General features: G+C 38.4%; 2 protein-coding genes and 1 non-coding gene across 4 annotated transcripts; all 3 read left to right on the top strand.

The window, feature by feature from the left end:
- Positions 1-8038: 8038 nt before the first annotated feature.
- Positions 8039-8145, top strand: LOC141699240 (small nucleolar RNA R71). The gene has a single exon (XR_012565716.1). It is a non-coding gene; the product is annotated as a small nucleolar RNA R71 (small nucleolar RNA).
- An 11620-nt stretch (positions 8146-19765) lies between these two features.
- Positions 19766-20491, top strand: LOC141695967 (glucan endo-1,3-beta-glucosidase 6-like). Its single transcript, XM_074500167.1, has one exon. The coding sequence runs from the start codon at positions 19766-19768 to the stop codon at positions 20489-20491; it is 726 nt and encodes a 241-aa protein (XP_074356268.1).
- On the top strand, positions 19817-24004 carry LOC141697915 (zinc finger CCCH domain-containing protein 66-like). Of its 2 annotated transcripts, none has more exons than XM_074502475.1 (2): positions 19817-20477; positions 21240-24004. In XM_074502475.1, the coding sequence occupies exon 2, from the start codon at positions 21312-21314 to the stop codon at positions 23049-23051; it is 1740 nt and encodes a 579-aa protein (XP_074358576.1). In that variant the 5' UTR covers positions 19817-20477; positions 21240-21311; the 3' UTR covers positions 23052-24004. The 2 variants fall into 2 exon arrangements, with proteins under 2 accessions (XP_074358576.1, XP_074358575.1); XM_074502474.1 differs by lacking the exon at positions 19817-20477 and adding an exon at positions 20824-20909.
- The last annotated feature ends 3252 nt before the right edge of the window (positions 24005-27256 follow it).

The raw sequence follows: 27256 nt of genomic DNA, 5'->3' as shown, positions 1-27256 counted from the left end.
TTCTTTTAGTTTATCTTGATTAATGTGCACAAGTCTTAATTCATTGACCTCTTTCTCAAGGTCTTTGATTTGTTGATTTAACAATTCATTATCACGACGAGCACAATCTAAGTTACCTCTTAGATGATAAACCATTTCAGCATCAGAAAGTTTTACCTCTTTTCTTGACGATGAGGTGCTTGCATTACTAGCCATGAGAGCAAGATTCCCAACTTCTTCATCTTCACTGTCAATATCATCCCAGCTTCTTCCCTTTGCCAGGTACGCCCTTTCAGATTTACTCTTCTGATTAGAATCATAAGAGTTCTTCCTAGCTTGTTTTGGCTTCCTGCATTCTGTGGCAAAGTGTCCCAACTCATTACAGTTGAAGCATCGAATGGTGCTTCGATCAACCATCCCTGTTTTATACCCACCACTGCTGGTGTTAGAGGATGAAGATCCACCTTTCTGGAATCTGTTGTAGTTGGACTTGTACTTGAACTTGGGATTCCTTTTGAATCTGACATTTGAGAATCTCTTGACAATCAGGGCCATTGACTCATCCTCCAATTGCTCCAGTTCTTCCAAGGAATAATAATCATCTCCTGATTGATTTGTAGTAGGAGAATCAAATTCTGCTACTATCACATTATCTTCAACCTTGGAAGACTGTACCATTCTTTCTGACTGTTGAGATTGTTGTTGATATTGTGGTTGTTGTTGTTGTTCATCAGCTACTAGAGCAGTAGACGTGCTGACCACTCTTCCTTTCCCGTAAACTTCCTTCTGCTGAATCTGCTCCAGCTCATAAGTCTTTAACACACCATAGAGCCTTTCCAAAGAAATCTCACTCAGATCTCTTGCTTCTCTTATGGCAATGATTCTATGTTCGAGATGAGTTGGCAGTGTTAAAAGGAACTTTTTGTTGACCTCCCTGATGGAATAGTATTTACCATTAATATTCAGGTTGTTGATCAATGCATTGTACCTCTCAAACACTTCAGTGATTCCTTCTCCTGGATTTGATTTGAAACATTCATATTCAGAGGTTAGGATTTCTAGTTTGTTCTCCCTAACTTCCTCTGTGCCTTCATTAATAATCTCAATAGTTTCCCAGATATGTTTGGAATCTTTACAATTCATCACATGTCTATTCATCAGGGGATTAAGGGAATCTACTAAGATTAATTGAAGGCTAGCATCCAGGGAAGCTTCTTCTATTTCAGCAGGAGAGAAGTCCTCAGGATCCTTCACATAAGTTCTCGCTTTGGTGATCACCACATCATTTTCTATTACCTCTGGTTCCATAACCATAGGAATTTTTGGACCCTTCTTCAACACTTGCAAATATTTGGGATTAGCAACCTGTAAAAACAGTAGCATCTTCTTCTTCCACATAACATAATTTTCTTTATCGAAAAGTGGAATTTTAACGGTTCCAACTTTTTGTGTAGTCATTATGAATTTTTTGAGTGAATAAAAAATTCAAGAAGTGAAAGAAACACAAAAGTCTAGGATCTAGATTTGTACGTTAATCAGAAGGCTCTGATACCAATTGTTAGGTCCCAATTTGTTTGTAGAAGGGGGGGTTGAATGCAAACAATACCGTTTAGTCGAATAAAATGCGAAATAAAATTGTGAAACAAAATTCAAGTTAAATAAAACTTTTATTAAACTTGAAAGGTGTTACAACTACGGTATCGGTTACAAGGGATTAATCTCAAATCAATTATTACAAATCTAGAATAAATTCGACATGAACTTTTTATATTTTTGTAATTAAAAGATTAAATGCTAAAAGCGATTTGAGATTAAGTTCTAGGGATTTTAATCCGCTAGATTGATACACAAGAACAAGAGAGTGATTTCTAGTTGATTGGATTTAACTTTACAAGCTAGAAATTGTAATCTTGAATTAGCAGATAAGATGAAATATTTGGCTGCTTGTTCTCTTTTTGTTCTTGGCTTCTATTTGATTGCTCTCTGTATATGTATGTAAATTGGATGCTTCTGCTTCTATTTAATCAACACAGCCGAGATGAAAATGAACTGGTATGAAAATCATTTGTCCAATAATACTTTCGGTGTGACAATCTTTTAGAGCTAGCAAGACAATTAAAATGAACTAGCAAGACTTTCGGTATGACTATTGATTGTCATACCGATTGTCATATTAGTTCAAATGAAATTGTCTTACTGAATTAATAAGTGATTTTAATCTAAATAATAATTCTATCAAGACAATCAACTGAATTAGCATGACTTTCGGTATGACAATCAATTGTCATACCTATTGTCATACTAGTACAATCAGTTGTCTTTTTAGAATTAAAACAGATTTTAATCAATTAAAATTCTGAAAAACCTTAATATTAATTCTAAATTAATTAATCAATTTAATTCAATTAATCAATAAATTAATCCTTGCAGATATAATTTATTTTCTTAATTAAATTATATGACTTAATTAATTAATAGAGAATTAATACTAACCCTGAGCAGCATCCATTCTTCTGACAATCTTCTGAAAGTCACTGAGACTTATGAATCAATTCCGCCACTTCAATGCTGACACTCGATGTACTGTCTGGTTCATGAGTGACTAACTTTCTTGACGTTTCTTCATGTCTTGACTTTGATGTTCTGATTGAATCCTTGTAATAAATGATACCTTGACGAGATCTCTTTCATTTGATTAAATCCACGATCTTGATTTATATCACTGAGGCATGATCAAATTCTTGAACTTCTTCCAGTGAATCTTCAAGTCTGCAGATGAACAATGTTTCTTTATTCTTTGACAGATGTTACTTTGTGAGATCTCTCTGATGATTGATCCACTATTTACTTATTACATTCTTATTTGAGTTGAGTTAAATACTCGAATAAACGAGTAGGCTATGACATATGCCTTTCACTGCAGATTTGCTAGGATTGGTACACACAAATGTATGTGGACCAATGTCTACGCAAGCCATGGGTGGATTTTCATACTTCTTTACTTTCATAGATGATCGATTTAGATTCGGATATGTGTATTTGATGAAACACAAGTCTGAAGCCTTTGAAAAGTTCAAAGAATATAAGCATGAAGTGGAAAAACAAACCAAACATAGTATTCTAACTCTTCGATCAGATCGAGGTGGTGAATACTTGAATGGAGAGTTTCTAGATTATCTCAAAGAAAATGGTATAGTCTCCCAGTGGACTCCTCCATATACTCCATGTTAGGGTGAAAACACGCGCTAATATTCACGCAAGTATACGCGTTCGCAAGTAGTATAAGATATAAATCAGATTCGTTCCCACAGAGACTGGTTTAGGTTAAGTTCAATTTATGCACCTATGCAATAATGTATGGTTATCGCTCAATGCTAAGACAAATAACAAATTGGGTTTTTATTAAACTAAGAGATTATACTAAATAACATTAACTAAGAGAATTGAAGTTGAATTACTATATATGACAAACACGGGATCCTAACTTCATTAAATACTTCATTCAATAGCCTTATTGTTCTTAACCTTAGCATGTGATGGTGATGACACTAATCAGATAACACGAAACTGATAAACGCCAACTTTCATTGCACGAGTACCATTCTACCAGACATCCACAAAAGAGATAGAAGCTGAATAGGCACCAATTATATTGAGACCCTATATGTCTATAGAATTTGACAACATAACGGTTTAAGCACAAGTTATCAATATTGATTACATAGGGCAAGTAAAACGGTTAGAGTTACCTACGAATCATGTATACACATACAAGAACCTATGCTAGCATGGCATGTTCTAAACCTCTATATTCACTGTCGCTTCAATAGAGATTAACACGCTATCTTATATGTTAGCTACGCATATAAGACGAATAAGCACAACCAATACTAGGATATCAATCAATCACCACACACCAAGATATCGAAACAATTTAATTATTGAAATCCATAAGTAAATCCGCTAGAAACCCATGATAACGATTAGTTCATAATCAAACTCATCGTCACCATGGGTTCCAATGAAAGCATGGTATTAAACAAGGTCTTAATAACTGAATAATAATCAAAGTACGAATAAACGATATCTAGGTTCAACAAGAACGAAAACGAGCATCCAAAGTTACAACTAATTTAAAGAATCACAAGTTGAAAACAAGATCTTCTTTTTCGGAGTTGTTTAGTGCTTCTAGGTCTTCTTCTTGGTATCCCAATCTTCCTGGATGATGAAAACCCTTTTTTTTAAGTATATATACGCCCCTAGTGGACCTGGACCCTCAAAATCGTCAAATTCCACTCAAAAAAGGCTTTTTCAGTGAAATCAGCGACCAGCCGCGCCCTGAGCGGCCGCTCAGCTCTCTGAGCGGGCGCTCAGCTCTGCTGAGCAGGCGCTCAGCTACTGACTGAAAAAATATTCTGATGAATCTTGTTTTGACCATAACTTGAGTTCTACTCGTCAGAATTAGGCGATTCAACTGCCCACGCGAAGCTATTGAGATTCTCTAAAACTTGACAATGGCCTTGGCTTCCAATTCTGATCACTTTTCATCATATTTCCTTTAAAAGCTCTTTTCTTTATTTAACTGATACCTGAAATGCAATAACACAAAAACACATCAAAATACCAACAACTTGAGTCCAAAACACCAATTTAAGCTTGTAATAAAGCATTCCAAGTGGATATAAAATCCACTTATCACACCCCCAAACTTGAATCGATGCTTGTCCTCAAGCATAAACAGACTCAAAACTACAGAACAAACCTAATGCATGAATGCAACTACGTGAATGCAACCAAATGATAATATAATCGATGCCCTCAGAATAACCATAACCAAATGAATAAGCCAATGCCTCTAAAAATGCAATGACTTTAAACAGAGCTCGAATAAATCCCACAAACCAACTCACAAACCAGAAACGTGTGTGTGTGGATGCTTAACAGATATACTCTCGATACTAGATCAATAACCATAACTTATCTATCATCGAAACAATCAAAAGTTTATAAACAGAATAGACAATAAACACATTATAACTCACAACACCTCATTTCTACTAGAGTTATACAAGGATTCACACTATTATTGAACACATAACAAAGTTGCTTATTTGATCGTGCAATGAATGAGGTCCCAAAAGACTTATACAATAATACTCATGTAGCGAGCGTTAGGTTAGTGGATCCCAGACTATAAAAGCCTTAGGTCACTAGGCACAAAGTCCCCTAAAACTTAATAACTCGAGTATTAAAGAGCTCACTCTTGATCAATTATGCATAAACACATACTTTTTTCTTTCTTTTTTTTTCTCTTTTCTTTTTTTTCAACAATTTCTGAATGAGTGTGTTTCGCTCCATCTCATTCAACCCTAGACTACTCATAAAAATATGAGCCGGCTACTAGCCATTTGACACCTAGCCTTACAACAACTAACAATGAAATCCAAGTTTTTCTCCAGATAAAAAGAATCAGTGTTTTTACGTCACTACGAGAATATCACAAATTCTAAATATAACCAAGTGATTAAATCTCAACAACAAACAAGTATGATCATGATCTAGATCAAAAGCACCCCTATAAGACTTTGTGAAAATATTTGTTTCTGGCATGCAAATTAATTCATTAGGACATAAACATCCCTCTATTCGTCATCACCACACTGAAATCAACATCAACTTATCAAATATCATAGTTCATCTTAAGGGATCATGCTAAATATGCATGCAAATGCAACTATATGAAATTACATAAAAACAAACAAATATGTCCTAAATGAACAATCATAGAAAAATATGAATGAACTACAACTAAACATGCAACATGAATCTATATGAATCTATATGGACACACACTACTAATCCTTACATTATCACCCCCAAACTTAAAATTTTCAATGTCCTCATTGAAGGTAATAATTAGGATTTCAGGCATACCTAGTCGTCGGAAAGATCACCCTCTTCGGGTGGAGGATCAGGTGGCCAATCAACCTCGCCACCAGTGTCTCGAACAACAGTACCGAAAGCATGTGTCAAATCTGTAGCAAAATGACGGTGAATGTCGTGCATGGCCTCCATACGCCTAGTTACTCGCCTGTACTGCTCATCACCAACACCAGTCCTATCAACTACCTGCTGCACATGAGAAGAACCCTCTATAGGCACTGGAGGATCCGTTCGGCTACCCTCTACATCATCAAAGATATATCCCAACCCCTTGTCAGGGGGTGCACCTAAGAATGAATAACTCAAGTGATTTGGCTGTCGGTTGAGCTCAAGTATAGGAGCTTCTTGAGTAAATGGTTCAAAACGCTCCTGAGAAATTTTCAGCTCTGCTAACCCAAGAGAATCGAATGGCATATCCAACTTCCTCTTCCATGGAGGTACATTCAAAACATGTAGTTGCTCTAGTTTAAAGCACTCCTCTTTAGTTGTGGGTAACTTTATTTCCTTGAACACATTAAAAGTGACCTTTTGATCGTAAACCTTCATCGAAAGCTCTCCTTTTTGCACATCGATCATAGTTCGGCCTGTAGCCCAGAATGGTCTTCCCAAGATAATGGGAATCTTCTTATCTTCCTTGAAATCAAGAATTACAAAGTCAGCAGGAAAGATGAGTTTATCCACCTTGACCAAGACATCCTCCACTATACCTCGTGGATAAGCGATGGAACAGTCAGCTAGTTGCAATGACATGTATGATGGTTTCGGATCAGGCAGACCAAGCTTCTTGAAGATAGATAAGGGCATCAGATTGATGCTAGCTCCTAAATCACATAAACACTTGTCGAACGACAAGTTTCCGATGGTGCAAGGAATGGTGAAGCTTCCAGGATCTTTAAGCTTCGGAGGCAACTTCTGTTGCAGCACAGCACTGCATTACTCCGTGAGAGCAACGGTCTCTAAGTCATCGAGATTCACTTTTCGAGAGAGAATACCTTTCATAAACCTCGCATAGCTAGGCATCTGTTCAAGAGCTTCAGTGAAAGGTATGTTGATATGAAGTTTCTTGAACACCTCCAGAAACTTCTCAAACTGCTTATCCAGCTTTTTCTTCTGCAGCCTTTTAGGAAAAGGAGGTGGATGATAAATCTGTTTCTCCCCTGTATTACCCTCAGGAGGAGTGTGTTCCACAGTAGTCTTCCTTGGTTCCACCTCTACTTCCTTTTGCACATCTTCTTCAGCCAAAACTTCAGATTCTGGAACTTGAGACTTTTCAGGCTCTTCGTCTTACTGAACTTGGGGGCTTGCGACCTTTCCAGACCTTAAGGTGATGGCGTTCACCTGTTCTTCAACTTCCCTCTTGCCTGGATTTGTTTCTGTATCACTAGGAAGCATTCCTGGTGGTTGATTCAATAAGGCATTAGCAATTTGCCCTATTTGGTTCTCCAGATTCTGGATAGAAACAGCTTGGCTTTGGCATATAAGAGCCTGGTTTTTGCATATAAGCCTCAACTCCTCCAATTCAGATTTTTCATTCGAAGATAGACCTGCATCATTAGTTTGTTGTTGAAGTTGGAGTTGTTGTCTTGGTGTAAATTGTTGCTGAAAACCAGGAGGGTTAAATAGCTTATTTGCAAACTGCTGGAATGGCTGTTGCATCGCATTCTGATTGTTGCTCCAGCTGAAGTTAGGATGATTCCAGTTGTCAGGATGATAAGTGTCTGGAACTGGTTGCTGCGATCTCTGAAAGTTGCTCACAAACTGAGCTGAGTCGCTAGATATAGCGCATTGTTCTGTCGTATGCGGACCTGCACACAGCTCACAAACACTAATTATCTGCTTAACATCATAGTTAGCCAGAGAATCGATCTTCATAGACAATGCCTTTAGTTGAGCAGTGATAGCCGTAGCTGTATCCACTTCAAGAACTCCTGCTACCTTGCCCTGTGGATATCTCTGGGTTGGATACTGATATTCATTAGCAGCCATCAGTTCAATTAGATCATAAGCTTCCTCATAGCTCTTTGCCCATAATGCTCCGCCTGATGCTGCATCGAGCATGGGTCTGGACTGTGCTCCCAACCCATTGTAAAAACAAGTGATGATCATCCAATCAGGAATTCCATGATGAGGACACTTCCTAAGCATCTCCTTGTAGCGCTCCCAAGCTTCACTTAGCGATTCTCCCGTTTGCTGCGCAAATTGAGTAATAGCGTTTCTGATTGCAGCTGTCTTCGCCATAGGGAAGAATTTAGTAAGGAATTTCTGAGCAAGATCCTCCCAAGTAGTAATCGAACCAGCTGGTAGATAGTGTAACCAGCTCTTAGCCTTGTCCCTCAGAGAGAATGGGAACAGTCTCAGCTTCATAGCATCTTCGGAAACACCGTTGAACTTGAAGGTGTCACAGATCTCAATAAAATCCCTAATGTGCATATTGGGATCTTCCGTTGGAGAACCCCCAAACTGGATTGAAGTCTGTACCCATTGAATTATGCCAGGCTTGATCTCAAAGGTATTAGCTGTGATAGCTGGCCGGATAATGCTAGATTGAATGTCATTGATCTTGGGTTGAGAAAAGTCCATCAAGGCTTTCGTTCATGCTGCTGGATCTCCCATTGTAATGAGTACCTGAAACACAAACAAATAAACCGTGAAAGTAAAAGAATTCGAGTCAGTGAACTTTACCGACCACTAATGACAAGCACATAAACTAAAAATTAACACCGAGTCCCCGGCAGCGGCGCCAAAAACTTGTTAGGGCGAAAACACGCGCTAATATTCACGCAAGTATACGCGTTCGCAAGTAGTATAAGATATAAATCAGATTCGTTCCCACAGAGACTGGTTTAGGTTAAGTTCAATTTATGCACCTATGCAACAATGTATGGTTATCTCTCAATGCTAAGACAAATAACAAATTGGGTTTTTATTAAACTAAGAGATTATACTAAATAACATTAACTAAGAGAATTGAAGTTGAATTACTATATATGACAAACATGGGATCCTAACTTCATTAAATACTTCATTCAATAGCCTTATTGTTCTTAACCTTAGCATGTGATGGTAATGACACTAATCAGATAACATGAAACTGATAAACGCCAACTTTCATTGCACGAGTACCATTCTACCAGACATCCACAAAAGAGATAGAAGCTGAATAGGCACCAATTATATTGAGACCCTATATGTCTATAGAATTTGACAACATAACGGTTTAAGCACAAGTTATCTATCTTGATTACATAGGGCAAGTAAAACGGTTAGAGTTACCTACGAATCATGTATACACATACAAGAACCTATGCTAGCATGGCATGTTCTAAACCTCTATATTCACTGTCGCTTCAATAGAGATTAACACGCTATTTATATGTTAGCTACGCACATAAGACGAATAAGCACAACCAATACTAGGATATCAATCAATCACCACACACCAAGATATCGAAACAATTTAATTATTAAAATCCATAAGTAAATCCGCTAGAACCCCATGACAACGATTAGTTCATAATCAAACTCATCGTCACCATGGGTTCCAATGAAAGCATGGTATTAAACAAGGTCTTAATAACTGAATAATAATCAAAGTACGAATAAACGAGATCTAGGTTCAACAAGAACAAAAACGAGCATCCAAAGTTACAACTAATTTAAAGAATCACAAGTTGAAAACAAGATCTTCTTTTTCGGAGTTGTTCTGTGCTTCTAGGTCTTCTCCTTGGTATCCCAATCTTCCTGGATGATGAAAACCTTTTTTTAAGTATATATACGCCCCTAGTGGACCTGGACCCTTAAAATCGTCAAATTCCACTCAAAAAAGGCTTTTTCAGCGAAATCAGCGACCAGCCGCGCCCTGAGCGGCAGCTCTGCTGAGCGCCCGCTCAGCTACTGACTAGAAAAATATTCTGATGAATCTTGTTTTGACCATAACTTGAGTTCTACTCGTCAGAATTAGGCGATTCAACTGCCCACGCGAAGCTATTGAGATTCTCTACAACTTGACAATGGCCTTGGCTTCCAATTCTGATCGCTTTTCATCATATTTCCTTTAAAAGCTCTTTTCTTCATTTAACTGATACCTGAAATGCAATAATACAAAAACACATCAAAATACCAACAACTTGAGTCCAAAACACCAATTTAAACTTGTAATAAAGCATTCCAAGTGGATATAAAATCCACTTATCACTCCACAGTTGAATGGGGTATCTGAAAGGAGAAATCGAACTTTGTTAGACATGGTTCGGTCCATGATGAGCTATACGAATCTTCCAGTATTCCTGTGGGGTTATGCATTGGAAACCTCAGCATATTTACTGAATAAGGTGCCTTCCAAATCTGTTCCTCAAACTCCATATGAGATATGGAAAGAAAGGAAACCGAGTCTTAAACACGTTAAGATTTGGGGATGTCCAGCTTATGTCAAGAAAGTTGACCCAGATAAGCTGGAATCTCGATCCGTAAAATGTAGTTTTGTGGGATATCCTAAAGAGACTTTAGGGTATTACTTTTACACCGATCATAGGGTGTTTGTCTCCAGACATGCTACCTTCTTGGAAAAGGAGTTTATCCTTGAAGGAAACAGTGGGAGCAAAATTGAACTTGATGAAGTTCAAGAAGCACAAACTACTACGAATCAAGTGGAAACACCTATTCAGACTGAACAACCTTCTGTGGAACAGCCCATTCGTAGGTCAGGGAGAGTGTCTCGCCAACCTGAGAGGTATTATGGCCTTGTCATTGAGAATGACAATGAGTTGTCAATCATTGATGATGACGACCCTATGACCTATAATGAGGCTATGAGTAGTGTTGACTCAGAGAAATGGCAAAGTGCCATGAAATCCGAAATGGAATCTATGTATACCACCCAAGTATGGACTTTGGTTGAAGCACCTGAGGGTATGAAGCCTATTGAGTGCAAATGGGTATACAAAAGAAAGATTGGAGCAGATGGCCAGGTGGAGACCTATAAGGCCAGGCTCATGGCAAAAGGATTCAGACAAAGGCAAGGGATTGACTTTGATGAAACTTTTTCGCCTATAGCCCTGTTAAAATCAATTCGGATTTTACTTGTGATTGCTGCTTACTACGACTATGAGATCTGGCAAATGAACGTGAAAACGGCCTTCCTCAATGGGAAACTTGAAGAGGAAGTGTATATGACACAGCCAGAGGATTTTCTTTACAAGGGAAATGAACACCTAGTGTGTAAGCTGCTACGAACCATATATGGTTTAAAGCAAGCTTCCCAAATATGGAACATCCGTTTTGATGAGACAATCAAAGAGTTTGGTTTTATCAAAAATATAGATGAACCATGTGTCTACAAGAAGGTTAGTGGGAGCGCGGTAACATTTCTTGTATTGTATGTGGATGACATACTTCTTATAGGAAATGATATACCGATGATGCAATCAGTCAAAGTGTGGCTATCGAAGAACTTCACTATGAAGGACTTGGGAGAAGCATCCTACATTCTCGGTATGAAGATCTATAGAGATAGATCTAGAAGAATGATAGGTCTTACCTAGGGTACATACATCCAGAAAGTGCTTAAAAGGTTTAGCATGGAAAACTCCAAAAGAGGTCTCATCATCAATGAGCCATGGAGTGTCCCTTTCCGAAAAGATGTCTCCTAAGACACCTGAGGAAAGAGAGCTTATGAGTAAGATTCCTTATGCTTAGCAATTGGATCTATCATGTACACGATGTTATGTACTAGGCTTGATGTTTCTTATTCAAGTAGTGTGACGAGCAGATATCAGTCCAATCCAGGTGAAGACAACTGGAAAGCAGTGAAGAACATCCTTAAGTACTTGTGAAGGACTAAGGATATTTTTCTTGTTTTTGGTGGTGGATCCGAGTTGAAAATAAAGGGTTATACTGACTCTAGTTTTCAATCAGAAAGTGATGATAGCAAGTCTATGTCAGGGTACGTGTTTACTATGAATTGTGGTGCGATTAGTTGGAAGAGTTCCAAACAGTCTACAATGGCTGACTCCACAGCGGAAGCAAAATATATAGCTGCAAGTGAGGCTGCAAAAGAAGCCATTTGGATGAGGAAATTTGTTTCTGAGTTGGGAGTTGTTCCTAGCATTGAGGAGCCTATTGTGTTGTATTGTGATAAGAACGCAGCAATAGCACAAGCCAAGGAACTTAGGTCTCATAAAAATTCCAAACATGTTTTGCGACGCTTTTATTTGATTAGGGAAATCATTGAAAGAGGAGATGTCAAGATTGAGAGAGTTGACACACATAACAACGTAGAAGACCCACTCACAAAGTCATTGTCTCAGATTCACTTTGATCGTCATAAAGAATAGATGGGTATTAGATACCAGGGTGATTGACTTTAGTTCAAGTGGGAGATTGAAAGTGTTTGTCCTAAATCCAATCATGTATGATGAGTTAGGAAGAACTTTCTTGTATTCCTATTTGATTTCATTTGAATTAATAAAAGACTTATTATGTTTTTATTATGGGCTTTATCTATTTAAAGTGTTTTTAATAAGATGTTCCATAGTTTAGAGTAAAGCTTCTAGAATTATAATGAGATTATAACAGTGAGATCTGGAAGATGAAAACTCTAGACTTAAACAGTTCCTGATCATAGGATAACTAATCGGATGTTAGTGGATCCAAAAAGATTGGTACATACTATGCTTGCTCCCTTCAGGAGGATGTATATTCTCATAGGCATTTGTGTGGTGACACTATAGCTAGTATGTAGGTGCTTATTAGGGAATAAGTTCACTGAACATGACTCGACAAGTTGAACAACTAATGGAGATTACTCACGTGTCAATAGTGGTTCACTGAGTGATAGTTGTACAACTGTCCTTAGACTTGAGATCATTAAAGTTATCTTGTATATAATGAACTGTGTTTTGGTTTAGTCCTTTGTCTCAAGGACATCCATTAGGTCTATTCTGGGCATAGGGATTTGTGTACAGAGATAATTAACGTCAATAGAGGATCTACCCCTTCCAGTATAGGAAGAGAATATCCTTTGTTATTCTTAGTATGCGAGTTCTGGAATCTCTGGCCAAAGTGTATGAAATTAGAAAGGAGTTTCTAATTTGCATTAATATGAACTTTGCATTATGAATAAGAAATCTTATGATTAAATTTGATAGGCCTGACACAAGATCCATGCCTTGTATTTAATCGGGATATTATAAGGGTAGAAGGAATTCATTGTAAGGTAACTAGTCACTGACAGGTTCTTGGTATTCTAAGCAGTGAATTCATATTATCCGGATAGTCGCGATATGTTGAGAAGCATCACTCACGATGTAGAATAAATATAATTAATCAGTTAATTATATTTAGTGAATTTTAGTATTCATATAAATAATTAATAAAAGTTTATTATTATTTATTTCTACTATCGGAATAATATTGAACCTACAGGGTCACACCATAAAAGAATATTCTCTTTGATGAAATATTGAGAGAGAGAATTATTTTCTAAATAGTTTAGAAAAAGAAATAATGATTAAAATAGTTTTAATTATTATTAAAGCATTTTATAAAGATAAAATGTGGGGGGTTAATATATATATATATAAAGATATATTTTTTTTAACCCTAGGAGAGCCCTATAAATAGAATGAGATGGCTCATTATATTTACATAATTTTGGTTTTGTGAAAACCCTAGCCTCCATCTTCTTCCTCTCTCTCTCTCTCAAAAACTTCATTTTTATAAAAGCTCGGTTTTATAAAAAGGTTCATCGAAGAGGATCGTTCTTGGTGGATACCGGTAGAGTGTTTCACACACTGAGGAGCAACTGCTAGCACTCCATTTTTATAAAGCTTCGATTCACAAGGTATGGTTAAGATTCCTCAGTTTTTCCTTTTTATACATTTTTCTATATGTGCGGTATATGGTTTTTATGGATTAAATGTTATATCTCACTTCCGCTCATCCGTAAATTCCTTCACAGAGTACCTACACCTCCTGTGTCACCTATCATTGAACAAGTACATGCAGAAACTACAGGTACAAGTGCTGAAATAAACATTCACAATTTGGTTGTGCCTGAAGTTCTGTACTTAAAAGCTCCAACCATTCTTCAGCAAACACCACCAACAACACCAATTTTAGATGCTAGTATCAATGCAGATATTCCAACAACACCTCTTCTGAATCCAGATGATGAAGACCAGATATTAGGTGAGCATCAGAATTTGGATGTTGATCAGAACTTAGAGGATGATCTTGAAACCTCTATAGCCCCACACACTATCATTTTATCAGAGGAAGCTGATTCTGAAGGCTCTGTAAGTTCTGATGCTGCAAATGCTGAGAATACTGGTGAAGCTGCTATAAATGAAAATGCTGATGCAGCTGGTCTTTCAGGACATGCACCTCTACCAGCAGTTAGTAAAGCTGATTTGATTAAGAAGTTTGTGAGAGGGGATGCACCAGTACCTTGGACTGAAACTCCAAGAGGAAAGGAATGGATCAAGGAGTGGAATAAAGTTGATTTTGTTCCTACTGAAAAAATTCTTGCTGAGCACTTGGCTAAAGCTGATGAGATGCTACTAAATGATGACTTCAAAGCACAGCTCAGAGTTATTGCATTGAGTACAAGGCACCTTCAAGGTCAACACTCAATAACTCAAGCCAAGGTGAACAAAATTCAAGAAACTCTTATTCAGCAAGACATGAATGTCAAATTGGAAAAGAACAGGTTTTTAAACCAGCCTTTGACCGCATTGGGTATATTGAGTAAGCTCAAGAGAAACAGCAAGATCAGATTGCTGAAGTACTGAAGAATCAAGATTCTCAACAAGTTCAACTCAATGAAATCCAATCTTCAGTGGAATTACTTCTCCCTCTCCTATTACCTGATGATGCCAAAAAGGGGGAGAAACTGATTAAGTCCAAATGCAAATCTGATTTAGCACTGAAGAAAAAGGATGATGGAAATGATGACCAGGAAAACTTTGAAAGGGGTAGAGGTCATGGTCAAGGCAAAGGTTCTTCATTCAGGAAAGCAGGAACTTCTACACAGAAATCAAGTTCTGATGCTGATAGAAGAATAAGTTCTGATAAGCAAGTTCTGACTAAGCCTGATGTTCTGATACAGGGTGAAAGTCAAGAATCACAGAAGTTTATGCAGACACTGAAGCTTAAGGGGAAGGAAACATCAGTCTACTATCAAAACCCCAAGTTACAGAAGTTGGATGAAGAAATTTCAAAAAGACTATTTCTCAAAGACAATCCAGGAATGGACTTTGAAAGTCTGAAGAAAGAAGAAGCCAGACTTAAAGCAGAAAATGTCAAATCAAAGTCTAAAGCTCAAGTTATCGCAAAGAAACCACCTAAGCCTAAGGGCATTGTGATTAAAGAGAAGACATACTCTGAGGCAATCAAATCTGAATCCAAAGCCAAATCACAGGTGGAAGTTGATCCTAGATCTAAGGGCAAAGCTAAAGTTGATGAACCTGTAAAGGTATATATGCTAATCATGGATCTGGTAGCAAAATCTGATGAATATACTAGTCTGATTTTGAAGAAAAAGAATATTCAAACAACCTCTGACATAGCTCATGTTGTTCAAGATCAGGACTTAGTAAATTTTGATATTACAATGAAGCAAGCAACCTCTGACAAAGCTTAAGTTGGCTTGATATCAGAAGATAAAGAAAAGGAAACCTATGACATTGCTCATGTTAAACCTTCAAAAATTCTACTACCTGGGTTTACTAAAGCTCAACAATCTACACAACTTTTGAAGACTACATCAAGTGGTTTTGAAGCAAGAGTTATTAGAGGAAAGGAAGCTAGAGACAAATCAGGATTGGGTAGTTCTAAAGAAAAGAGGGTAAATAATAATACCTCTGATCCAACTTCTTTGAGTGAACCAGGAGTAGGAACAACTCCTGAAAGATTGAATCAACTGGAGTCTGTACAAATGGTTTACCACTCTGTATTGAAAGAAGATATCATGTTATATTTTATGACAGATGGGAGGGTATTCCAGATTAGAAAGAATGCTATTCGTTTGAAGTATTTTGAAGAATTGCAACATGTGTTATTTCTACTTCAAGTGAAAAACAGGTCAACAGAGGGTGCTGCCAGTTACTTAAAATCTGATATTCAAAGGCAGAAAAAACTTTACTCTGTAAAGTCTGACAGACCATACTATCCTAAGTACAGAACTCACAATGGTGATATAGTTGAGAAGAAGCCTAATACCGCCAAAATCATCACTACATTTCTTGGTATTAAAGGTCTTGAATTCAATCTAGAGTCTGATAAGGCCTATTTAATCAGACTGGATCAGGATATAAGGAAAGCAAAAATAAATGATCTCAGGGCTGCTATCTTCGAAACAGGTGAAGATACAGTTGAACTTAAAGATGCAAAAAGGAGGATGAAGAATGAACTTGAATATGCTGAGAGAATTCTGATAAGGAATTATCTCAGAATAACTCCTGACATTAGAGAGATCACACACTGAAGCCAAGTCAAGAACTGCAACTATTAAATTCTGAAGGTTATACAGGTTAAAGCTGATATCAGACTTTAAGGATGATAAAAGCTATAAAGACTGTGAGTTGTAGTTACTTAGTCAAATTCTCATATGCATTTGTACTTAATATTTTTGACATCATCAAATATCTATTGAACTTGTATATTATGCTAATTTACAAGTTGGGGGAGATTGTTAGATATATTTGTGATGTCATGTCTAATAATGATTTGTGTTTAGTTTTCAGATCTTAACTAACAGGACAAATCAAGACTTGACTGGAAATCAGTACTTATACTGAAGTCAGAACTTAAGATATCAGAACTTAAGTTATCAGAACTTAAGTTATCAGAACTTAAGTTATCAGAAGATATTTATCAGGAGATAATATCAGGACTTAAGAAGACTTTCAGATGAGGAAGACGACTGATTGAAGGAAAGAAGATTAAGGCAAACACAAGAAGAGATATGCATGGAGAAGAATTCTATGAAGAGTAGAATACTTGGAAGAAAAGATAACTAGTTGATATATTTTAAGATGCAGACTTATATTCGATATCAATTAGAAGTTTATCTTGTAACTGTGTGTCTATATAAACACAGCATAGGGTTTACATTATAAGTGTTATCTTAATCGAGAATACTATTCATTATAACCCTAACAACTCTCGTGATATTTGTTCATCACTGAGAGAAAACGGTTCCATTGTAATATTATTTCATTAATAATATTATTCAGTGTTTCATACTTGTGTTCTTAATTCGATTTGATTATACTAGATACTGTATTCAACCCCCTTCTACAGTGTGTGTGACCTAACAACCTAGGAATCTATTGACTCATAAATTCATATTAAAACCACAAAAACACCCAGATCCGGGTCAGACACCCCATACCCGGATCAAAGCCAAAAAACCTTGCCCACAAACAGTCATCCCAAGAATCAAACAGCAAAATATATGCTCTTCATATATATACACATTCATTTTACAACAAGAACAGCACCCATAAAAACCCAGAAATATCGGACCAAAAACCCAATTTTTCTCGCAAAAAACACAGCAAAACGACCACGAACGAACAGATCTACATATACATAAAAAACCAAGCCACAAAACACTTCTATCCGCCACAAAAAAACAACCAAGAACTACGATTTTTATTACCAATTCAAAACTAAATAAGCGAATTTTAAGCATGCAAGAACTTAAAGGAAAAATGCAATGAATCGAAAAGAAAAACACAAGGAAACTCACAAGTTGCAGATGAATGGAACAACGGCGAATTAGCGGTGGAAGAAAGAAGCCAACGGCGCAAACCTTCGAAGAAAATTGAGAAGAGAGGAGAAGAGACTGTTGGGTTTTGCTATTTGGGGGAATAAAAAATAAAACAAAGGGAAGGAAGCCTTTTATAGGCAAGAGAGAGGGGGGAACTGCCCCTGCCACATGGCACACTGAGATGGGCCAACAAGGAAGTTACAAAAAAGAAAAATAAAAATAATACATATATATACATGTATGTATATATAAATAAAAGCACATTTAAACCCCATAATCATTATGGGGCGGTTTTCTAGGAACGTAACTGTTAGAAATTCAAAAATGTGGGGGAAAAGTTAAAAAACGTTACAAATTCCTCGTTCTTCAGAATTCATAGCCCTCAACCCGGATCAGTGGTCCTAGAGGAGCAGAATTTCTTCTAAGGCAGAAAAGTGCATGTACCTTAATCCGGATCTGTCTATACTACACCAGACCCGGATTGGGGGGCAACAATCAATCAATTTTTTTTTCTAAGGCAACCAATTCCATCTACCTTAATCCGGACCTGTCTCTACTACACCAGACCCAGATTGGAGGGCAACAAAGAAGCAGAATTTTTTCTAAGGCAATCAATTCCATCTACCTTAATCCGGACCTGTCTCTACTACACCAGACCCGGATTTGAGGGCAACAAATAAGCAAAAAAATTTCTAAGGCAACCAATTGCACCTAACTTAATCCAGACCTGTCTCTACTACACCAGATCCGGATTCGAGGGCAACAAAGAAGCATAATTTTTTCTAAGCCAACCAATTCCATCTACCTTAATCCGGACCTATCTCTACTACCCCAGACCCGGATTGGAGGGCAACAAAGAAGCAAAAAATTTTCTAAGGCAACCAATTCCATCTACCTTAATCCGGACATGTCTCTACTACACTAGACCCGGATTGGAGGACAACAAAGAAGCAGAATTTTTTCTAAGGCAACCAATTCCACCTACCTTAATCCGGACCTGTCTCTACTACACTAGACCCGGATTGGGGGGCAACAAAGAAGCAGAATTTTTTCTAAGGTAACCAATTTCACCTACCTTAATCCGGACCTGTCTCTACTACACCAGACCCGGATTGGGGGCAACAAAGAAGCATAATTTTTTCTCCTAAAATAACAGCTACATGGTACTATTCTACTCCCTCATCCAGAAAATCTGCATAAGGGAATGGGGCAAATGATAGGGTATAAGCAACCTAGCTAGGGCCTAACCTGGATCTAATGGATAACATGCTCAATTAATAGACCAAGACCCCCTCACCCAGTGCAATCAAGTGGAGAGACCCAGACTCAGATCCAACCCAGGACCTAGGTCATCTCCCAGCCAGGATCCAACCCATGACCTGGATCATCCCCTAGCCGGGATCCAACCCATGACCTGGATCATCTCCTAACCAGGGTCCAACCCATGACCTGGATCACCTACCTACTAGGATCCAGCCCGGAACCAGGATCAGACTCGAGGGGGGTCCCTGTAAGCACATGCACACTCCACAACCCGCCAAGGAAGGATACGTGGGCACGTGACGATGACAGCTATCAACAACTAACATATCAGACAAACACGGTGCGTGTCAGGGGACCGTTAGGACACCCTGAAGGTGATCATCTCCTGGACACGTGTATGCAATACACCCAAACCAGGCGTCCTCCGCCTCCAGCAACCAACGGCCCTGATCTAGAGGTACAACCCCTAAATCCTACTTTTGGGTTATATATACCCCCAAAGATGAAGGGTTTAGGGGTTAGAAACATTTTCATTACACACACTCTCATATATACAGCTTATACACACACACTACCTTAGTCATCTCTATCTTCATCTTCCCCAACCAGACTCTTATTCTCACACCGGAGGCACCGCGGGAACAAAACCCCCTCCGGTGTTATTTTGCAGATACCCAACAACAGCTACACCCCACTCTCAGAAAGAAGGTCCAGACACGGCGTTGGAAGGAGCCGTCCCGCTCACCAGAGTTATCACACATGATGTTACCAAGTCATTTCAGAATGATTCTGACCAGGCACTCTACCATGTCACAGAATGTATTCGGTACTAACCAAATCAAAGTAAGCATTCCTGAAGCTCCAGATATTCTTAAATCCGATATCAAAAGACTATCCCAGGCTGATTTCAACGACAACGTGAGGCAGCGAATCCTCAGCATACTCAATATACTAAATTCATCAGGTGCCCCTAATGCAGTGAACATAAGTCCTCATAAATTTGTTTTGCAGAATGGTTTTCCTCTTGAATTTGCTTTCTTCGACAACAATAGCACCTTTAGCATTAAAGATAGACAAAATCTCTATACCAATGTATTTGATTTTGCATATGATTCATGCGTTTTGGCTCTAAGAAAATATGGATTTAACATGAGGATTACTGCGACTCAGATCTGTTGGCCGACAGATGGACATGTCTATGCTAATGTCTCCGGTGCAGAAAGATTTTATGTTGGTTTTTTCAAGAAAATTGCTAATGACGAAGGTACTCCACTTCATCGCAGAGTACCAATTGAAGCCTACAGTTATAATCAAAACAACGCACACTCAAAAGATATGAGCATGTACACTTCCTCCATTCGGCATTATGGAATCTATGATTTCAAAGGACAGCCGAAGTTTTCTTTGGACTTAACCGTGAAAGGTCGAAAAGATGCAAAGCTGGTACCTGCAAAGGGTGTGGTATCGATGCCCCCGGTAACAAAAAAAGCGATAATTTTTCTCGAATTAATAAAAATCGGTAAGAAAAAATGATCAATTTCGTAGAATTAATAACAACCATAAGGTTTTAAGAGCAATGAAAGTGGTCCTGAATTTGATCGCAGTTCATTTCTGTTTGTTAATGTTCATCAAGGCTTGTTTTTTTAATAAAATTCTGCTTATTAGAGACAATGTTACATTTATGTAATCATTGTCTTTTTCAAAAAACTGAGATTTTATCAGTATTCGAATTTGAACTTCTGGTTATTCATAGTCAAAATGGAAACATCAGGCTCCTGCTTGACTTTTTTGACTTGCAAAAACAAAACAGAGGGAGCGCAAAAAGAGTCTCACTTTTTAAAGCTTTAGTTATAAACCTCGGGGCATGCATTTAAGTAGGAAAAAAAAGAGTTGGTTTAGCATTCTACTATCATTTTTCTTTGAAGGCTCTCAACCAAATCAAACAATCAAGGTTACTTCCCATAAATTCTTGAATTTCAATGTAATAAACACACACACACACATTTTTTGTGATAAGTTAGTCTTGAAATTGGGTTTATATGTTGTAGTTTTATCAAGAATATCTCGAAGATCATTGAAGATTTTAAGTTAAATTCATGATTATGCTGCTATATGCTACCTACATAGATGTTACTTGTTAGTATGTTGCCTATAGTTTCTTGATGGACTAGAACAACTCTGAGTTAGATATTGATCAGATAGGTTGTTATTAGTTGTTTGTTATTATTTTGAACATATTGTTATAATGGTGATTAATCTTAAGTTTTGTTTTTGTGTTTAGGCAGGGGGTTAAGTTTATTTGTATAATCAGAGAGAAACATTGTAAGGAGGTAGGTTGGCTAGTGGTTCCATCATGAGGGTTGGTAAATTTCAAGGACAGGAAAGGGGTGGGGGTGAATCTTTGATTTTGCTTGAATTAGCTGCTGATGATGACTTGATTGGCTTTAGAAAGATGGTGGAAGAAGAAAATCTTGATGTTGATGGGTTCGGACTTTGGTATGGAAGAAGAGTAGGCTTGAAGAAAATAGGCCTTGAGGAGAGGACGCCGCTTATGGTAGCTTCTATGTTTGGTAGCAAACGTGTAGTGATGTATATACTTGAAACAGGTAATGTTGATATTAATAAAGCTTGTGGTTCTGATGCCGCTACTGCCCTTCACTGTGCTGTTGTTGGTGGATCAGCTAATGTGGTTGAGGTTGTTAAGCTCTTGCTTGATGCATCTGCAGATGTGAACTGTATAGATGCAGAGCAAAATATGCCATCTGACCTGATTATACCCCTTGTGAGCCCTTTGTTTGATTCTAATAGGAAGATGTTGGAGCTCATGTTAAATGGCTGCGCTGGTTTTGATGAAGCTTGTAGTTTCAGTGATAAGATGGATCGGAAAGTTTCATCACCATTTGCCTCAAGTAATGGTACTCAAAGAAAAGATAATCCAGTTGACCTTGTGCTTCCAGACATAAAGAATGGGATATACGGGTCAGATGAGTTCAGAATGTATACTTTCAAGATAAAGCCTTGCTCAAGACCATATTCTCATGACTGGACAGAGTGTCCTTTTGCCCACCCTAATGAAAATGCGAAGAGGCGTGATCCACGCACGTTCCATTATAGTTGTGTTCCTTGCCCTGACTTCCGAAAGGGCACTTGCCTCCAGGGAGATGCTTGTGAATATGCACATGGAATTTTTGAGTGCTGGCTTCATCCTTCCCAGTATCGTACCCGTTGGTGCAAGGATGAGATAGGCTGTAGCCGTAAAGTTTGCTTCTTTGCTCACAAACGAGAAGAGCTTCGACCTTCATATTTCTCCACCGGTTCAGGTGTGCATTTACCTAGATCATTCTCAGCCGCTACATCCTCAGATTTTTCGAAAATGAGCTCACTTACCCTTGCTTCACCATCTGTTATGATTCCCCCTTCATCTTCTCTAATGACCTCTTCCAGACAATCTAGTCCAATGGGATCAATGTGGTCAAACCAGTGTAACTTTGTCCACCCGAACCCCGGCCTCTCTGGCAGTAGATTGAGAACTACTTCAAGTGCTCGGGCTGTGGACTTGAAAGCTGGACTTCGTGATAAAGAGATTCATCGTTGTCATCAACAACATTTGTTGGATAAACTACATGGTCTCTCTTCTTTAACCGCTTGCAAGAATCCCTTCTTGAATTCTGCAGCTTTTGCCGCTTCCCAGGGTTATAATAATAGGAAGCCTAACGGATTTAAAGGATTGAATCCTACTAACCTGGATGACTTACAGGGACAATCACTTGAAGCGAGGACAACCCGGTTACAGTCTTCTACTGGGATGGCCATGGACCGTAGCATGAACCAGCAACTCAGCTCTAGCTATCCATCCAGCTCCAGCCTCTCATCATCAGCTGCGAGGACATCACATGCGTTTGGAAATGACCCGGCTCTGGATGCTACTTCAATTTCTTTAGCTACTGCGAGATCTTCTGCATTTGCACAAGGGAGCCGCAGCTTTATCGATCGGAACACCATGACCCATCATTCTGCTTCATTTGGGTTGCGGAGAAGTAGTAGCAGCTTTGGAAATCCTGCTGCCTTGACCCCCTCCTGTTCTAGTAAGTAAACTTCTTGGTTAATGGTTAAGAGTATTCAGCCAACAAAATCTACTGATAATGCTATCGAGAAGCAGCAGGGCCATCTGAATACTGGAGGTTCAGAGATGCTTTCACAATAAGTAGAGTAGTTCCATATGGAGCAAGAGTCCTTGGTGGCCTAAATTTGAGTAATAATCTGGTTTCCTGTAATGTCTTGTAGAGATCTCCTATGCTTTTGGTTGATATCTTTCCGTAAGTTTTTCCATTCAAACAACAAACACGGTAGGATGAAACGTCATGTTCATTTTCATTATTTTCCTGCTGTGGGAACACAGGTTTATGATGATGTATTTTCAAGTAACAAACTAACAGATATACTGTCCGAGCATCGCTTCTGTGATTCAGACAACTTCGAGGATTCTGCAGTTTACTAGAATAGGTTTGTTAGGATTTATGTAAATCTTGTTTAACTCTATAACTCTCAATCTTAAACAAACCCTACCTGATAAACTTAGTTTAAACTATTCAAATACTTATTTTTTACTAAATTTATCTATTTCAACAAACTAACAGATTATCCTTTCAAAACTTATTCAAATTGTTTTCAAACAAACTAGTTTTCAACATTATCTTATTCATTTGTTTGAACAACAAATCTGTTAGATCTTGTGGTTATTTATTCAACTCGTGATTTCAGAACTGTGATTAATGCTTACACGTCTAATCTTCTTCCGAAATACATTTCTTGTTCTCTAAATCATTCACTTGAAAATCCAGTTGAACAAGATCTAGTTTGAGTTGTAATTCATATTCTTATTACCTGTAATCGTGTATTCATATCAACTTGTGCCGGGTTGTGGCAAGGCTTGATTCCAACGGATCGCAAAGGTAGTCAGAGGGCTAAGGTTTAGCAAGTGTGCTAGGTAGCAATGTTTGCTAGGAAAAGAGTTTATTTCGATGCTATCCATTTGTAATCAAGGAAAAGATTGTGAGTTATTTTATTGAAATTGATATAATACATTCTCTATACTAGTTGACATAGGGACTTGGATGTAGGCCATAAACTAGGATTAATGGCCGAACCAAGTGAAAACTCCTGGTGTTTTTACATTGTTCATTATTCATATTACTGCATTTATATTTCAGCATTTTATATTCTGCAGTTAATTAAGACTGTCTCATTGCCTGTCTCATTCATAAGAGATTGTCTCATTTGCCATATCAGTTAGATAATTGTTATATCGATTGTGCCTTTGAATTTCAGTTCTAGTATTTATTTTTTGGTTCTTGATCTTTTTCCATATCAGGTATAGTCGTGGTTCACCCCAAATGTTGGACACATCCTTTTCCCCCGGATAAGGAGCCCCTACCAGATTGCAGGACAAGTGATCCTAAGCTTTTGGGTGCAAAGTGCAGGATACTCCAAAGTCTCCCAACGAGGACACCCGTTGATTACAGAGACAGAGCTCCCAAAGCACATGCCAGAATTTACCCCACATCCCCAATGAGGACACTCATTGACTACAGGAGGAGGCCTTCCGTCCAGGCATACCCCTGGAGGTCTTTGACCATGGAAATCGTCTTCCTATGGTTGCATTACAGGAAGGAGTTCTTCAATAGGGTACCTGCAGCAAATAGGTTAGTAATAATAATCTTCTTCTTTCTTGAATCATCCAAAGAGTCCGTCCAAGTAGCATGTCAAAGTTTCACTTTATGCCAAGTAGAATCTAAAGGCGCGCCTAAACATTTCTGTATGTTGGCGCTGCCCTGTGTCATTAGCCTTTGATCTTTTCTTTTATCATTCTACATTATAGGGCGCGCCCTAACTTATTTAACGGTTTAGGGCTCTTCTTAACCCCGTCCATGAAAATCTAAGGTATGAATCTGTCAAAATAATCATGTCCGAGGAATCCGTCCAAGGAATCTGTCAATCACACATTTAGGGCTCCCCTAACTTGTCCATAGGTAAGGGCTTGCCCTGACCTGTCCAAGGGTTTTCGCGCATGCCAAACTATCCAAGGTTTGGACTCGCCTTAACTCGTCCAAGGTGCGGGCGCGCCCTAACGTTTCCAAGGTTTGGGCTTGGCCTAACTCGTCCAAGATTGGGGTTCGCCCTAACTTTGTCCAGGGTTTGGGCTCGCCCTAACTCGTCCAAGGTTTGGGCGCGCCCTAATTTTTCCAAGGTTTGGGCTCGCCCTGACTCGTCCAAGGTTGGGGCTCGCCCTAACTTTGTCCAGGATTTGGACTCGCCATAACTTGTCCAGGGTTTGGGCGCGCCCTAACTTTTCCAAGGTTTGGGCTCGCCTTAACTTTTCCAGCGAAACCCATTTACTTGGACGTTCGTCCTTGGTCGTTCGTCCTTGGTCATTCGTCCTTGGATGTCCATGAATACCTATTTTCTTGGCGTCCGTTCAAATTGAGTTCTATTAACCTGACTTTGACCCGAATAACTTTCGTACCAAATTTTGGCTATAACAACTACCCCTAAATTCCATATGTCATTGGAAATGGGATTGGAATTTTAACTTTCTTGGCTTAAAATAAAATATTTGTACACGTCGTTCTCGTAATAAGGTGCATCTATATTGGTTTAGCTTTCAGGGCGCAGTCCATACTATTTTTAAACCTAAGTAAAAATCATTTCATCCTTAACCATGAGGGCGCGTCCTCCGCAACTTTATCTATGAAGGCGTGTCCTCAGCCTTTGGCATCTTTCCCACCCCTTTGAGGGAAATTCCTCTATAAGAAGTGCATCTAACTCTATAAGAGGAGCATCATCCTCGATAAATTCTTCATCCTTGGAGGGCCCCTCTGTAAGAGGAACATCTATCTCGATAAGGTTTTCATTCTTGGAGGGCGCGTCCTCTATAAGAGGAGCATCTACCTCGATAAGGTATTCATCCTTGGAGGGCGCGTCTTCGGCAAGAAGAGCATCTACCTCGACAAGGGTCTTCATCCTTGGAGGGCGCATCTTCTGCAAGAAGAGCATCTACCTAGACAAGGATCTTCATCCTTGGAGGGCGCGTCTTCTGCAAGAAGAGCATCTACCTCGACAAGGTATTTATCCTTTGAGGGCACGTCTTCTGGAAGAAGAGCATCTACCTCGACAAGGGTCTTCATACGTGGCGCGCGTCCTCACTAACCCAGTTAGGGAGAATCCTGAGGGTTTTTCTCAGACACCCGCCAAATATTTAGGGCGACACTGAATATTGGTTTTTCCAAACACTTCATGGTTGCCCTTGCTTCTTCTAAAAGTTCCAAGTAAAACGTAAGGTTTTCCTTGGCTTCTTCCTCAAAATAGTAAATTTTAGCAAATTTTAAAACTTTTTCAAGTTTTGAGCAATTTCTAGTCTATGTGTTTTGATGAGCAAGTGTGTGTGAATTGCTTTGAGCTAATGCAGACAGATATATATTCAAACACAAATGTAAAGAACACAACAGACTTAAAAACTTTTCTAGTGGATTTGTTGTTCCACCAGAGATGTGTTATTTCAGAAAATCTGTGATTCAAAGAATTAAATCACAGCTACTTCCTAGTACAAACTAGATGATTTTCTCTCTGGATTTTTCTAAACAGCTCTGAAAAATTCACATCTAATTACTAGCTGCTACTTGATTTATATATCACCAAGTTTACAAGTGAAGACAAAACTGTAAAATACAATTAAAAGACTCTTCACATGTTTCTTCTTCATTTCTCTATCCAATGTAATTTAGGTTTAGCTGTGAATCTTTGAATACTTCCTTGTTAGCACCAGAATGGAAATGCTGCATTTTCTTGATTCCTCCTAAAGGCTGCCACATTCCAGTTTGTCTCTGTCAACCCATGTGCCTCTGTCAGCTTATGAATTGTCACTATCAACTGCTACTGAACTAAGCATCCGTTGAAGCTTTCATTCGTTGATGCTTTATCCGTTGAAGCTTTATCCGTTGATGCATTAGCAGTTGAAGCTTTATCCGTCGACGCACTTATCCGTTGATGGATCTTATCTGTTGAAGCTTTAGAGACATCCGTTGAAGCTTTGTTTCTTATCCGTTGAAGGTCTTTAATATCAGTTGATACTTTTTCACTTATACAAAATTACAAGGCATGAAATATTTACAATTAGCCCTCCTATTTGCATATCCACTAGTAGTCAACATGACTGATAATTTCCTACAACATCTAAGAAGTACAACTTAAATAAAGAGACTAAAATATGCTACAACACTAAACTTATTTCTAAGTGAAGCG

This window comes from Apium graveolens, chromosome 11 (assembly GCF_009905375.1).
Source record: "Apium graveolens cultivar Ventura chromosome 11, ASM990537v1, whole genome shotgun sequence".
Classification (NCBI taxonomy): domain Eukaryota; kingdom Viridiplantae; phylum Streptophyta; class Magnoliopsida; order Apiales; family Apiaceae; genus Apium; species Apium graveolens.
The sequence above is the reverse complement of the archived record's forward strand: the minus strand, read 5'-3'. Positions and strand labels throughout refer to the sequence as shown.

Excerpts from the sequence above, each read along its gene's own strand:
- LOC141695967 (XM_074500167.1), top strand. The coding sequence starts at position 19,766 with ATGTCACAGAATGTATTCGGTACTAACCAAATCAAAGTAAGCATTCCT.
- LOC141697915 (XM_074502475.1), top strand. The coding sequence starts at position 21,312 with ATGAGGGTTGGTAAATTTCAAGGACAGGAAAGGGGTGGGGGTGAATCT.